This window comes from Ostrea edulis, chromosome 1 (assembly GCF_947568905.1).
Source record: "Ostrea edulis chromosome 1, xbOstEdul1.1, whole genome shotgun sequence".
NCBI classification, from domain to species: domain Eukaryota; kingdom Metazoa; phylum Mollusca; class Bivalvia; order Ostreida; family Ostreidae; genus Ostrea; species Ostrea edulis.
Window position 1 is genome coordinate 26273974 of NC_079164.1, and position 14281 is coordinate 26288254.

Below are 14281 nucleotides of genomic sequence, written 5' to 3' on the forward strand. Positions count from 1 at the left end.
TTTTATCAAACTATTAAGTTCCAAACTGCGCGGTTTTTCTGGATAAACTATATAGCGAGGTGATCGAGATAAAAATTCATACCACTCTGAACTGGATTTTCTAAATAACTATGATTTACAAAATTTCTGATCAATGGCAGGTCAGGGGATTTTGTAGCTTGGTTTTTCTCTTATTTCATATCCCCAAGACTTCAACATATGATCAGTTTTGTGAAATTTACTCCACTTGCATACGTATAGTGGTTTGGATCATGTGGACGGTGGATATTGGCCTATAGGTAGCCCAGTGGTTAAAGTACCTGATTAGTAATGCGGAAATCTCAGGTTCGATTCCCCGTCCAGCCATAAATTTTCTCCTTTCCTGCTACATTTGGTGTGTTGACCACCTTGGACTTGCGGGTGACAGTCCTGAAAATGGGCAAAAGAATGTGGGTACTAACCGTGTGTCTTCGAGGGCGAAAATAATTAATATTAAGAGGAAGGAAGGAAGATAGTGATACCCAGGTAGCACAAAACGTTTTCATAACATTGTATTCCTGTTGTAGGGATGTTATCGGAAAACATTACTAACAAAACATTTTTATAATGTTATAATAACATTTTTTTTTCAGTTGTAAAAACGCTATAAGCAAACGTTTTTGACAATGTTTTAAAATCATTTTGTCATCGTTTTAAAAACATTATAAAAACATTATTGAAAATGTTAGGATCATCTTTCTTTTAAACATTTCAAAATACATTTTCAAAACGATTTAATAATGATTTTAAAAACATACTTAATATACTATGTTTTTCAAAAAGTGACCCAAATCAAAGTAGTGTTTTAAATATATTCTTTTGAAAATGATTTTTTTTTTTAAATTACATAATATTAAAATGTTGCCAGCCAACACAAATATAACATTGCCTTACAATGTTGATAAAACATTTTTAAAACGTTACAGAAATACATATAACTTTAAAAAACTATTCGTACTTCAACTTAATTTGATTTATTTAATTGATATAACACTAAAAAAAAAAATGTTTAACAAGACTCAACTGCAGTATATTGAATTATGATAATCATTTTGTAAGTTAAGGACAATGATTTCATGCTTCTAAATTACCGAAAGTCATCTTACATCAGTTTTAAAACATCTTTGATACAAAAAAGAGTAAAAGTCTATTTTTAACTTAACAATATTTTAAACAATGGAATTCATTTCATTTGCTTGTGGGCATGCATGCTCTGCTCTGGGAATTAAATTCCCCCTTTCAATGTGTTTACGGAGAGTTATAATGGAATGACACAGCGGGATACTATGGCCAAGACTCATACAGCCGATCCTATAGTTATGCAATTTTCTCGCGATTTGATATGCTGTGTAGGTCGAAGTTTTGGAAAACACAAGCCATTCTTGTTACACAGAGTCTGCGAGCTGATTATCAACTGTACCATCAGGAAACAGGCTGGACACGGCAGGGAAGTAGAAGACTTCCAGGACTCCATAGATGAGAGTGCAAAGAAGAAACTGGTATAAGGAATTAAATTGCTTATGTGTATATCTATAAAGGGTACTGATTTAAGTATGATTAATTTAATAATTCGTCTTTTCATCCGTAAAATCCATATACTATACATTCATATTGTACTATAATTAAAACATGACATTCGTTTTAGATAAATGCCATGGCCTCTCTGCAGGGTGGAGATAAGCAGAGCAGTGATGAGATCTGTAATGACTAACAACTGCATGAGCCAGTTTAGTGGCACTGGACAGAAAGCGAAAATAGCCTTTATTGGAACACCCCTGTACAAAATCATTCTTTGTAAGTTTAAACAATACAAATTTGGTATATTAAATAAAAAATGATAATAAACTAAAACATATAAGTACATCACTTTTGTCCTCATGATTTCATTTCAGTATATGTAGTACATGTCATTTTTGATTGATGTTGTAATTCAATTGTTTTAAATACATGCATTGATTTAATACATGTATATAATTTTTACAATGAATTCCATTTCACATTTTTATAGCTGCTGCACGCAAAGCATCAAAGAAAACTGTTTCGTTTGCGACAATCAAACGAGAAGTTTTAGACGTCCTCAGATTCGTCCCATACCTTCCTGGAGGAACTAATTATGCTAAGGTATATATGAAGTTTGTCATCAGAAAAATACAGTAAAACATTGTTAAACCTTATGCGGGTCTGTTTATACAACTCTGTAGCATATCACATGTTGATCATGTCTTCATCAGCTGTGTGAATACACATAGTACATGCAGTTGTCCGCATAAATGAGTAATAATTTTGTAAATTTATGTTTCATGTTCAAATATATCTTTTTCAGAAAAAAAGGGGAAAGAAGTCGATACAAATAGATGAATTTCCATCGTATTCGGAATAATTAATATTATATGGACTGATTTTTCCAAAAATACAAATTTTATTTGCAAAGAAGACTTTTGTTTATTTTATTTTATTACGGTTCATGTTTTTAAACATATTCACAGTATATAAAAACATTGGTGAAAGGGTTTGAAAACATTTATCAAAATTGTTGGAAGAATGTATCTTGTAAAATTCAATTATCTTGTAAAATTGAATTTTAAATGCTCTCAAATGGTTTCTATAAATGTTCTTAAAACGTTTCTTCTAAATGTTTTCAAATGGTTTCTATAAATGCTCTTAAAACGTTTCTTCTAAATGTTCTCAAATGGTTTCTTAGAAATGTTCTCAAAACGTTTCTTCTAAATGTTATGAAAACGTTTCTTAGGAATGTTTACAAAACGTTGCAGTACAATGTTTTCAAAATATGTTATGCCAACGTTTAAAAAACCATACAAACCACGTTATAATAACGTTTTAGAAAATGTTTTCATAACATTTTCACAATGTTTTTACAACGTTTTAATAACGTTGTTGTGCTACCTGGGTATGGATCGCGGATTTCAGTCTGAATAGTTCAGTGGCTAGAGCAGCTGACAGGTAATGCAAGGTTCAATTCTTGGTCCATGCAGTCATAAATTTCTCCTTCCCTGTTTCACGTCAATTAGGAGGTAGCTAGAGAACTATTGGTCAGACCTGCCAGCTCCCAAGTATATTCCAAAGCATTCAGAAAAATACCATGACGCACACATTCAAAATGCATAAAATCGTATCACTGGTAGGACATGGAAAATACTTCTTTTTGATAACGGGATATTTCAAAAATATTTACATTTCCAATGTTTTTGCCTTCGTTATTTCTACAAGTTGTAGTGATGGCCATTTTCTCATAAATGAAGTGAAGATAATTAACAGTGATCTATCTCATAAAAAATAAAAAGTTACGAATAGGGCAAACACGGACCCCTGGGTATGCCAGAGGACTGGTGGGATCAAGTGCCTAGGGGGGAGTAAACATCCCTTGTTGACAGGTCACAACCGATGTAAGCTCAGAATATTTTGATCAGGTAAACGGAGTAATCCATAGTCAAAATCAGTATGTAAACAGGGCCGTAAATTAACCTTCAATTTGGAGGAGGCAGGAAATTAGGCGGGGGTCTGGGGGCCGCCCAGGCCCCCAGACGCTGAGCACATTTTGTGCACACTGAACACGTTTCGTGCAAAATCCTTGATTCTAGGGCCTTCTAAGATGTTACTTGACAAACTCATTCTAAAAGAAAGATTTGGAATGCTTTTTAAGGGAGGTATCATGTTCTTAGTTATTGGAAACAACATAAATTCTAATGAACTTTAAATTTTAATTTTTTTTGGCTCAAAAGTTGGAGGAGGCAGCTGCCTCCTCCGCCTCCATGTAATTTACGGCCCTGGTAAAGAACGGCCTAACAATCGGTATATTGAAACATGTCAGACAGCATTCGACCCAGTGACAGCTTGTATTTGTAAATTACATCATTGTAACGACCACAGAATTTTCGAACTGTTAAAACCCCTGTAATATAAACTTATTTGTCCGTAGCTTGCCTCAAGTTAAGAATTGATCATATGCAGAACATGCTTTTATGTGTCAAATCAGTAGAGACACATAAACACCATATGCTGGTGATAATGGAATATGGCAAATTGACGATAGGAAAGCTGAAGTCATCCCTTAAATCCAAACCAGACGCAAACTGGAAAACGTACAAAGCGGCGCGTAACAGAATCGGGGTGCAAATCAACAATGTGGGAACGAGGCTGTCGATCAAGCACACGCCAAACCTAAACTATGTGGGACAATATTTAAAGGAATTTCTACCTTCGAAGCGAACTCAGTCCTCAACATCACACTTAAAAGTCAACGGAGACAATCACGTGCACTCTCGAAATTGCAGATATATTTAATGACCTAAATTGTAATTTAATGACTTTTTCTCTAATATCGGGCTCAAATATGCAGCTAAATTTGACATCATTTTACCCGTGGTGTTAATTAACCAACAGATACCGAGAGGTTCATTTTCATTAACTCTCACCAGCGAACATTTTATCATATCTGTCTGACGTGTTTCATACCGATTGTTAGGCCGTTCTTGGTACATTGATTTTGACTACGGATAACTCCGTTTACCTGATCAAAGATGTACATGTAGGGCTCACGGCGGATGTGACCGATCGACAGGGGATGCTTACTCCTCCTAGACACCTGATCCCACCTCTGGTATACAGAGAGTCCGTGTTTGCCCAACTCTATACACGTGTCTTGTATTGCTTATAGGAGTTATGAAATTGGTCACTGTTCCGTTATCTTCACCTTTCATCTGAGGTTTTGTCTATATCTAACTTAAAATCTACTGGTTTCGACGATGTCTCTGCTAAACTCTTAAAAATTAGTATTCATGTAAATAGGAGATATTTTAACACATATAATGAATTGTTCTATAAGTCAAGTGTGTCTATTGGTGAGTGGAAAATATGCACGAGTTACCGCACTGCAAAAACCGGATGAAAATTTTGGGGTTATCAATTGCCGTCCAGTGTCTGTTTTGCCTTTTCTCAGCAAAATTATTGAAAGGCATGTTCACAATTATTTTCATGAATACCTAAATGCGTTATAATCTCATCAATGAAAAACAGTTTAGTTTCAGTCCCAAGCATTCCTACGAAACAGTTCTTCATACTATAATTGAAAAATTGATACGAAACATTGACAATGGAAAACTTATATAATAAGGTGTCTTACTTGTAGATCTAAGTAAAGCTTTTGACACGGTAAATCATCAAGTATTACTTCACAAACTACTGTCTTTTGGAATATATGTCAAAACTCATACGACTGGTTAAAATCTTATTTGACAAATATATCACAATGTGTTAGGTGGGATGGAATTTAGCCAGACAAATTAGGTATTACAATAGGAGTACCTCAAGGATCAATACTTGGTCCTTTGTTTTTATTCTCGATGTAAACGGCTACCCAGATTGCTTACAACATTCTGCAGCCCGCCTGTATGCGGACGATAAAACTCAAGATGTCTTAGTTGAAATTATAGATGTTATAGAAAACAAATTACATAGTGGTCTTAAGAATGCGTTGGAATGGATGGATAAAAACAAACTTACAATCAATCTCAATTAAGAAAACCCAGTGCTTGGTAATTGGTACAGTGCTAAGAATAAAGAAATTACAATATCGTTATTGGAAATGTATCATGTGCAAAACTACTTGGTGTTTGTATTGGCAGATGTCTCACATGGTCTGAACATGTTGAAATTTTACCCCCCCCCCCCTAACTTGCAAGCAAAACAGGTTTGTTGTATAGATTGCATTCATTGTTGTCGACTGAATTACTGAAAATTTTTACAATTACCTTTCTTCATTTTAACTGCTGTTGTACTGTTTGGGGCAATAAGAAAAACAAGGGCGATCTTGACAAATTATGAAAACTTCAAAAGCGAGATGCCAGAGTGATTCTAAATAGAAATTTTCATGCACCTACAACAGAAATGACGCAGCAACTTAGGTTGACGCCTCTATCCAACTATTTCATGTTTATATAGAACTACCGTTCTTGTCTTAAAAGTTTTACCGATTGTTTCCATGTTTTTCAGTATGTTCACGAAATTAGCAGTAGTAGGTTTGCCAGGTCAAGGCAAAGTAATTCATTGTATACCCAGAGAGCAAAGACAAAAATATTTTAAAAGATCTTTTACAATTTACGGTTCACAGTTATGGAATAATGTCAGAATTTTTAAAATATTACCCAGCATTGGACACTTTTTAAATATCCTAAAGAAACATTTCACTCTGGAAATCAAAGACATATTTGTTTTTGTTTTCAGTTTTATGTATATAGATAGCGTATACTCATGAATGTAACCTTCACATGGGCGGATCCAGGAATTTGTGAAGGGGGGGGGGGTTCTAACACTTGATCTTTTACCCTTACCCCATTTGCACCCTTTGATGGTGTACATAACATTTTAGGGAATATCTTAAGACAGATTTTATACATGAAAAAACTTAGTTTACTTACTAATTGTTTCCAAAGTTCTAGTCATTCTAATCACCATCAAAGGAAGACAAAGCTGATTTAAAGGTTGTACTCCCAATAGGCTGGGGATCTGGGAGCCTAGGCCAGGAGCGGATCCAGGAACTGCAGTTAGAGGGAGAGGCGCAACTTTATGAAACAGGGGGTCTGAGGGCCACCTTGAGGCCCCCAGTGGATCTAGGGCGAAGCTCGGGGGGTGGCAAAGTCCCCGGAAGCTCCTGGATTTTACAGATTTTATAGGGCTTCAAAAATGTCTCCTATGTACTAATTTTTACTATTTTTTGATAGAGGGAAATCAATAAAACGACGGAAATTTTCAGCGTTTTTGGAAAAAAATGTAAGTTCTCCCAATAAAAGTAACTCAATAAATCAAAAGATTTTGTCATTTATTACTGAGAGTGAAAGAAATTATTGCTTCTTTTATTGTTTACATTTTTCTAAACAAGAGACCACAATTTACCTTAAATTTTAGGGGGAGGGGGCGCTGGCTGCGCCCCTTAAATCCGCCACTGTAGGCGGCCCCCAGAAGCTCTAAGGGTAAATGGTGCAAAAACTGCATTCTGAGCATTTCCTGGCACTTCTTTTTCACTTTTAAGTTGTCTATTTCTTAACCAAAACCTTTAAGTTAGATATACTTTTTAAGAATTCTTAAGTAATACTTGTATCTGACGAAAATATCGTAAATATATATCAAGTATTTCGTCTTATTTATCCTAGAATCAAATGATATACTGGTGTTGATAATATATATATAGGTTAAGAACAATATGGACAAGAAGCCACTGTGAACTAATTGTTCTATCGTGTATAAATAAAGAACACTATTATTACCATTGTTAAATAGTCAAATTAGCATTGCAGTTGTGAACAATGCATATATGAATCTTGATAAATATAGCAGTTAGTTTAACAAATGGGAATTTCAACAGAAATAGAAAGTAAATGTATAAAACAAATCTCCATTTTTGAAAATACACGAGGGAATGAACAGCAAAGGTTCATGCCGGTGTTGTAGCATAGAACCTCCCCCCTAGACTTTCCTCCCGGAAAAACAGGCCCGGGATAGACATTTCCCTCGAAAAGATGGGCCTGGCATAGAATTTCCCCCTACGAAGAATTAACCCGGGCCCAACCCCCCCCCTAGGAAAAACCGCCCCAGTATAGAACCCCCCCCCCCCCCCCCCCAAATGACAGTACCCCCCCCCTCTTACATTTTAGCTATGTATCCGTTTCCAGTTCTATTACTAGAATTCTCTTGCTTATCTAGACCCAGGAATTCTTCTTATTTTTTTTTTTATTTTGAGGGTCTTGTGTATTACAATCATCATCTCATGTTTTTTGTTTTTTTTTTATAAAAAGGAAATTATTCATATCGTGTAATGGTATATCAAAATTCATTCATTCATCTTAAGTCTTTGCTGTTATTTACCAGTATCTAACATCTGAAATAGTGAAGTTGGGAAGAAGTTAATGTCCTTTTAGATAAACGGTTACTTTTATTTATACAGTGTATCTAATTTACATTTTAGATATTTTAATTGTATATCTTTTAATCGACTTTTTACGAAAAACCCTAATGATATTGACCATCGTTAAAGTCTTTTGGGAAGCATATTGAATTCACTATACGCAATTCAAAGTTTTCAGCGTGTAAACCCAACTTTAACATCTAAAAAAAAAAAATCCTTTATTTTATGAATATCGTAATATTAATGAGCGGATATCTATTTAATTAAACTATAACAATTTAGCAGCACATATTCGTTTCTTTTTGTAACTTTTTTTTTTTTGATAACATGTACCTCTTTATAGCAATAATAACAAATTTCATTGTTTATTATCTTCAATTGCATGGGTTTGCCTCATTCTTTATTCATTCAAAAGCTTCTACACGAGAAGAAAAAGATTCCGGTCGATGAAATCCGAAAACAGGAGGGGGAAAATTCTATACGAGGGCGTTTTTCCGCCCAGGGGGAAATTCTATACAAGTGGCGGATTTAGAGGGGGGGGGGGGGCGTTTTTTTCTTCAAATTTAAGGTAAATCGCGGTATCTTGTTTCGGAAAATATACTAAATATGTACAATAAAAGAAGCAATAATTTCTTCCACTCCCGGAGAAATAAATGACAAAATCCTTTGATTTCTTGAATTACTTTATTGGGAGAACTTAATTTTTCCCAAACAAGAGGCCCATGGGCCACATCGCTCACCTGAGTCACCTTGGCCCATATCTGAAGACTTTCCATATATATTTGCATGTAAAACCTTAGTCCCTATTATGGCCCAAACTGCCCTTTGCAAACTTGAATGTACACTATGTCAGAAAGCTTTCATGTAAATGTCAACTTCTTTGGCCCAATGGTTCTTGAGAAGAAGATTTTTAAAGATTTTTCCTATATTTGTATGTAAAACTTTGAACCCCCCCCCCCCCACTTGTGGCACCATCCTACCCCCGGGGGCCATGATTTGAACAAACTTGAATCTGCACTATGTCAGAAAGTTTTCTTGTAAATATCAGCTTTTCTGACTCAATGGTTATTGAGAAAAAGATTTTAACTATATATTTGCATGTAAAACTTTGATCCCCCTTGTGGCCCCATCCTACCCCCGGGGGCCATGATTTGAACAAACTTGAATCTGCACTATGTCAGAAAGTTTCATGTAAAAATCAGCTTTTCTGGCCCAGTGGTTCTTGAGAAGAAGATTTTTAAAGTTTCCCCCTATATATTTGTATGTAAAACTTTGATCCCCCTTGCGGCCCCATCCTACCACCGGGGGCCATGATTTGAACAAACTTGAATCTGCAATATGTCGGGAAGCTTTCAGGTAAATTTCAGCTCTTCTGGCCCAGTGGTTCTTGAGAAGAAGATTTTTAAATGACCCCACCCTATTTTTGCATTTTTGTGATTATCTCCCCTTTGAAAGGGACATGGCCCTTCATTTGAACAAACTTGAAAGCCCTTCACCCAAGGATGCTTTTGACCATGTTTGGTCGAAATTGGCCCAGTGGTTCTGGAGAAGAAGTCGAAAATGTGAAAAGTTTAACAGACAGACGGACAAAAAGCGATCAGAAAAGCTCACTTGAGTTTTCAGCTCAGGTGAGCTGAAAACCCTTAAAATTTGGGTCATTTTATTCACCTTATTAAAATGATAGAAAATAGTACAAATGACTTAATAGGAGAAATATTTCAAGCCCCATAAAATCTGTAAAATCCAGGAGCTTCGCCCCCCTGGACCCCCACCAGGGCTTCGCCCTGCACCCACTGCCTCAAAGTGGCACCCTCCGTAACCACAATTCCTGGATCCGCCCCTGTATACTGACTTTGTACATAGGGGGAAATTATATGCTGGGGCGCTTTTTCCCCCTATGGGAGAAGATCTATCCCGGGGCCGTTTTTATATATTATATGTATATCAAGTATTTGTAAATTTTGCCCTGATCATTTTGAATTACAATTATACATTTCTCAATGGGGAGGGGGTTGCTTGATCCACCTCTCTAGGGAAAAACGTGTCACATTTCATCAGATGACTTCACCTCATTGCTTATATAGATTTAATATTGGTAACAATGTTGCATGCAAAAGTTTTAATATATAGCATACTTGTCAGATTCTGATAAAATCCGGCCTAATCGAACTAAGCCGGGTATACCCGACAACGCGCTTAGAATCAAGTGACCTGGCTACAGTACAGTGATGAAAATGTTGACCTTCTATTGGATAAACATTATTCGGCATAGGAATGACCAGCATATTTACAAATCAGGTTTGTTTCACCATTGTAAAATTAAAAACATTTTGTCTTCGAATAAGCAACTCTCGACACTGTGTCCAAGGACGCGAGCTTGAAGCCGCTTTCGTCTATCAAAATTTTCCGGTTCAATCGGCTTGTATACCCGGCTGGATGCGTACGCAATTCCGGCTCACAATCAAGTGTGTCTCCGGTCATCCCGAGTACGCCGGATCGTTAGAATCAAGTATGCTAATTGTATAAAAAAAAAAAAAAAAAAAAAAAAAAACTTTTATAAGATAAAAAAACACAAATTAGGCATTTTCTGTTTGAAGATTTGTTTTTTGTGGTGTCAAAGACTAAACAATTTCCCGTACTTTCTCAATCTCTGTCGGGGCATCTTAAAGGGCAGCATATGCACTACATCATTACATCCGTAGCTTTTATGTAAATATCTGTTGTGAAGTTCGTAGCAAATTTCACTTCAGTAACTATGTTTACAATTTTGATGAATAGATTTTGTAGAACTAAGATGGCTGCCTTCACAACGCGACACTTCGTCGTGGTTGCTAATTGAATCCTTGCGCGGCACAATTTGATAAACGAAGATTAATATTTTGTCTTTCTGCGTTAAACTGTAATGAATGAATTTAATTTGGGGGGCATATTATACGATACAACCTGGTTTGGGTCAGGTTACACATTTTTATAATCTGTTATATTGGATATAACGAAGTTTAGTTACAACAAACTGTTTTTCGATGGCCCTGGAGGTTCGCTATAATGGTGTTTTACTGTATACAATAAGCATTTCCCTGGAATCATGATTTGAACATACTTGAATCTACAATGATGAGGATTTTGGCATAGATCCGATTAGAGACATGCCTGAAGTTCTTGCATCCTCTCTATACTACTGATCAATACTGCGACAGTTTTCCACTCCTATTGGATGTGTACTACTTACCCTATTTTGGCAGAAGTACACTTTTCCCCCATCAAATTCAATAAAGTGCACCGTAGCGTCACGGCACATGATACGCCCCAATCTCTCACCAGAGGGCGTATTACGCTACGCGACAACACCTCTGTCAACGTCTGAATGTCAAGATTCTTGGCAAAACTTATTTCTACCTATTGCATTATAAAGTATGATTTTACAAGTTTTAGTGTTAAGCTTAAAATCTTACAGTAAGTTCACAAAAACAACGAATTCCATGATTATTCTAGTATTATTGGATGAATGAATGAATATTTATATAAAACCTTTTAATTCGCTCAGGTGTCTCATATTTACCAGCTTCTTATGGAGCGCCAAATTAACATAAACTCAAATAATTGAAGATATCTTTAATTATTTGAAGATATCATCAATTCAATTGTTGCTCTCTTTAATTGAATTAATGCGCGCATTAAATCAATTATTGCTCTCATCAAATGAATTAATGCGCGCTTCAATTCAATTATTGCTCTCATCAATTGAATTAATGCGCGCATCAATTGAATTAATGAGAGCAATAATTGATTTAATGCGCGCATTAATTCAATTATTGCTCTCTTCAATTCAATTGACACGCGCATTAATTCAATTAATGAGAGCAATAATAGATTTGATGCGCGCATTAATTCAATTATTGCTCTCTTCAATTCATTTGATGAGAGCATCAATTTAGTAGAAATATTGCTCGCAATAATTAAGTTAGAGCTCGGTTTAAATAATTTGATGATCTCTTTAATTCCATTGAAGATATCTTTAAATCATTTACAATGCTTTTGTATAAGGAATTAATGCGCGCATCAATTCTTTTAAAGAGAGCAACAATTCAATTAAAGATATCATTAATTCAATTGTGGATATGTTGAATTGAAGATATCTTTAATTATATAGTTGCTCTCTCTAAAAGAATTATTGCTCTCTTCAAATGAATTAAAGATATCATTAATTCAATTGAAGAGAGCAATAATTGAATTAATGCACGCATCAAATCAATTATTGCTCTCATCAAATGAATTAATGCGCGCATCAATTCAATTACTGCTCTCATCAATTGATTTAATGCGCGCATTATATCAATTATTGCTCTCTTCAATTGAATTGTAGCGCACATCAATTCAATTGTTGATATCATTAATTCATTTGAAGAGATCATTAATTCAATTGAAGCGCGCATCAATTCAGTTGAAGAATTAATGCTATCATCAATTCAATTAATGCGCGTAATAATTCAGAATTGAAGATATCATTAATTATTTGAAGAGATCTTTAATTCAGTTGTTGCGCTCATCAAATGAATTGATGATATCTTCAAATAATTGAAGATATCTTCAATTATTTGAGTTTATGTTAATTTGGCGCTCCATAACTTCTGTGTTTATAAAATTCAGACAAGTGTTTGATTTGCTTAATAGATATGATCATTACAGTTTGATATGCTAAGTTAGTTTTAGTACGTTTTGATATGATTTTTAGTATTAGTGGTGCATAGCGGGAACGATAACTCTGGGTAGAGATTGGATACGCCCGTTAAATGTTTATTCATTATAAACAGAGGAAAGTGCATGACACAAAGTTGCACCAATATCTTTGCTCTAAGGTCCGAGGTAAAATCCAGATTATTTCTTGTGTCTATTGCACTGTCATCTGATTGAAAGAGGTCTTCCTGTCTAATCCAAGCATTACCTTTAAATTCCATGAAAATCTTATCCAGTAATCTCAAATTATCACAAGTCATAGAAAGTGCTAGTACCTTAATTATATAAATAATTCTAAGTCCCATAACTTTGTAAGAACAAGGTTTGAAAAGGGGTCTACCATTACCTATTAAATCCAAGTGTTTTAAAAGGATACAATTCATGAAAATCTTTTCAAGGAAACTTAGTTACGGTAGGACCCTAATTATATTGACTAAGAGATCTAACAAATTCCTATGGATCAGATAATTAGACTTGTATTGAATAAATACAATTCTTGAGGCTAGTTAGCACAAAACTTAAACCTTTAGACTCATTCAAAAGAAAAACTAAAGAGGATGTGGACAAGCATTTTATTTTAATCCCAAAATGCCTCAAAATGAGATTACACAAATATCAGTTGATGTGGGTAAAAATCTGTATCTACATGATCACAAAATGCTTTTATTTGGGTGTATTACAAAGATTAATTCTGTTACAGCACACAAAGGGCGAATAATAAAAACAATGTGAATACAGGCTAGTACTCCAAGAATATCAATAGGCAATGTAAGACATGATTACAAAACTCACGAGATTACAAGTAACAGTAGCGGCATGACTGTATACTTTCTAATACACACCGCACCATCTACATCAATTCATCTGATACATAGTTCATCAATGGAATGGGATCTTGTTCAAGATTGGTGATTTGAAACAATGCAGCAGGATTTAAGAAAGACAGGAAGAAAGAACAGTTTGTGATCAACACAATCTTGAAACAAAGGTTACCGTGTTTTTCTTCTTCTTAAAAATAGACAGTTCATATTTCATATAATCAAAGTTCTGAGACAGATCTTAAATTTGGTTTTAGGAGTCAAGTCTGTTCCTTTTTGTAAAAAAATGTTTACAGTATGTGCTTTTTCAGAGGATGAAAAATAAATGTTCATGTGAATTCCTACATGTACCTGACAATGTGGTACATTACTCAACTAGTTATGTAAGTGTATACAGCGGGAGTTATAAATGTATCATAGTATAAGCAGTGTTGTTGAATGAAACAAACAATAAATAAATATTCGGCACTCATATCAATCACTGATCACTCCTATATGTAAGCAAATACCAAAATCATGTTTTGTCTATTGCACTGGAAGATATATTGATACACGCACCAGAGTGATATACTGCTTGTTTAAATCACTCTTTGGTTTTGGGCATTTTGATTGGTCGCAGTGCATCCGAGTGCCAGGTCCTGATGTTAGCGAGTGCCCGGTTGATCTTGTTACACCAGTTTATTCTCTCCTCTTTAGTGTCAGCAGAAATCATGTGCCTAAAACAAAAACAAGGCATTGCTATACATACATCACAGACCAATAAACTATACATACAAGTAGTTTTGTACCACTG

The 14281-nt window shown here is 35.1% G+C and overlaps 1 protein-coding gene and 1 long non-coding RNA gene across 7 annotated transcripts in view; one reads left to right on the forward strand and one right to left on the reverse strand.

Annotated features, from left to right (window-relative positions):
• The first annotated feature begins 1205 nt into the window (after positions 1-1205).
• LOC125663512 (uncharacterized) lies at positions 1206-2139 on the forward strand. Its single transcript, XR_007365576.2, has 3 exons — positions 1206-1517; positions 1664-1812; positions 2027-2139. It is a non-coding gene; the product is annotated as an uncharacterized LOC125663512 (long non-coding RNA).
• An 11087-nt stretch (positions 2140-13226) lies between these two features.
• Positions 13227-14281, reverse strand: part of LOC125663821 (anillin-like) — a 31101-nt gene continuing 30046 nt past the window's right edge. For all 6 annotated transcript variants that reach the window (XM_056152717.1, XM_056152654.1, XM_056152682.1 and 3 more), the window contains exon 19: positions 13227-14204. In XM_056152717.1, coding sequence (XP_056008692.1) covers positions 14072-14204 — 133 coding nt within the window. In that variant the 3' untranslated portion in view covers positions 13227-14071. The remainder of the gene's footprint in view (positions 14205-14281) is intronic.